The 1,779-nt window shown below is 49.6% G+C and overlaps 1 protein-coding gene across 2 annotated transcripts in view; it reads right to left on the reverse strand.

Annotated features, from left to right (window-relative positions):
• Window positions 1–1,530, reverse strand: part of ANKRD13A (ankyrin repeat domain 13A) — an 11,812-nt gene extending 10,282 nt beyond the window's left edge. The window contains exon 1 of one of the 2 annotated variants that reach the window (XM_010177563.2): window positions 1,435–1,530. In XM_010177563.2, coding sequence (XP_010175865.2) covers window positions 1,435–1,530 — 96 coding nt within the window. The remainder of the gene's footprint in view (window positions 1–1,434) is intronic. The other variant, XM_029087363.1, reaches the window with a different exon arrangement.
• Window positions 1,531–1,779: the final 249 nt, after the last annotated feature.

Raw genomic sequence — 1,779 nt, forward strand, 5'->3', positions numbered from 1 at the left:
CAGTTCTGTGGTGAAATACTCTTTAATTTGCTTCCCCACTTCCTACAGGTCCAACAGAGGACTCCAAGGTGTCCATCCCAATTGTCTTTGCTGCCATTAACTGGTCACCATATGCTGTACCCGTCATTTCCCACACCAAGTGCAGCTGGCGGGTGGCTTTTGATTCCCTCCAAGCAAGAAGCTTTCCCCAAGGAAGCAGGAGGAAACAGTTCTTTGGAATACTTTAAAAAAATAAAAAGGTGATTTAAAAGCAGATGAAGGAAGTGACAGACATATCCCATCTTAACACGCTGCTCATTTCCTCACAGTAGATACAAAGCATTTGAGGTAGGAAGAAGCAGTTCAGAGGTGTGGGTGCAAACCCAGCCGCAGTCTGGGGCCAACAAGCAGCACAATGATCCTCATTTAATGAGAAACTTCCACAGGTGAGAACGTTATTGAAGCAAGAAATAAATCCACAGAAGCAAGGTGCCAGTAAGGTTAAAGATTTTGTTAGGGAATCAGATTACACAAATTAGCTAAAAAGTAACTGCATTCCAAAGATTCTCCTGCAAAGGGGAGAGGAGCATGCTCTAAGCAAGCATCAGTAAATCGTGGTGTGCCATTAGATAATCACCAGGCAGGAGGTGGCACAGCTGATCTTTGGCTCATGTACTTGTGGTGTCAGGTATAATGTAATTAATATTCTCTGCTTCTGCACACCAGCAGATGTCAGAGCTTTGACACAGCACCTCAGCGAGAGGCACGTTTGCAGCTCGAGCTCTGCTGCAGCTTTTCAGACCATTTCCTCACGTCATCACCATTCCTCACTCGGCCATCCCAGAGAGGGAACAGCTTTGTATTTTTCTACTCTACAGCATGAAACAATGATCCTTTTTTTTCCCCCCACCAGAGATGCTGAAAACATCCCAGCCAGTATACAAACGCTGCCCTCACAGACCTGAGCAGCAACGAAGCCTTAAGAACTGCTGGTCCTCAGCAAGCTAGAGGCTGATTTAATCTCTGTCAGCAGCAGCCACCTTTGCAGCACGGTGACTTCCCATTAAGGTAAGCAATATTTATTGCTTTTCTGGCACAGAAAAAAATTTAACATCCATCATATGTGCTCTCCCTGATCTGTTTCAATGACTCCTAATCTATAGAGCTCTCCTGTAACCCACACTCAGGTGCTCCGAGCACAGCTTTACAGATAAGAAGTCAACATTAAATATCTTACATAACAAAAAGTCTATTCCTACAGCCTCTTACATCACTCCTGCAACCACAAATAAATAGGTAAAGAAAAAGAAGTGCAGCAATCAGACCTGGGAGCACCGTTAAGGTTACTTCTCCCTAGAAAGGCAGCAAGCGAGGGGCACCAAGCCCTGTACCCTGGCTTTTTTGGGGGCCACCAGCCCCACAGCAGCCCCTCTATTGCCCAGGTGTCCCCGTTACCTTGTCCTGCAGCTCCTCGTCCAGCCGCCTGTAGTCGTTATTCCAGACCAGGACGTGCAGGGGGAAGGCGCTGCTGGCCCTGCCAGGGGAACTCATCATGCCACACACCTGCGGGAGCGGGGAGCAGGGCGCCTACCCTCGCTGCTCCCCCCTCTCTTTGTTCTGGAGACCCCAAATCACTCAAACCCTGACGCCTCGAGCTCCTCCTCTCTCCTGGCACCCACCTGACCCACATGGGAGGGGGAACACTGGGCCACAACCCTCGACGGACCCTTCACCCTGCGCCAAGGGGGGCCCCATGCAAAACAACACTCCTGGGGGGCCCTGCTCCTGGTGCCCCCCTCA

Source organism: Antrostomus carolinensis, unplaced genomic scaffold (assembly GCF_000700745.2).
Source record: "Antrostomus carolinensis isolate BGI_N321 unplaced genomic scaffold, ASM70074v2 scaffold41581, whole genome shotgun sequence".
In the NCBI taxonomy this organism is placed as follows: domain Eukaryota; kingdom Metazoa; phylum Chordata; class Aves; order Caprimulgiformes; family Caprimulgidae; genus Antrostomus; species Antrostomus carolinensis.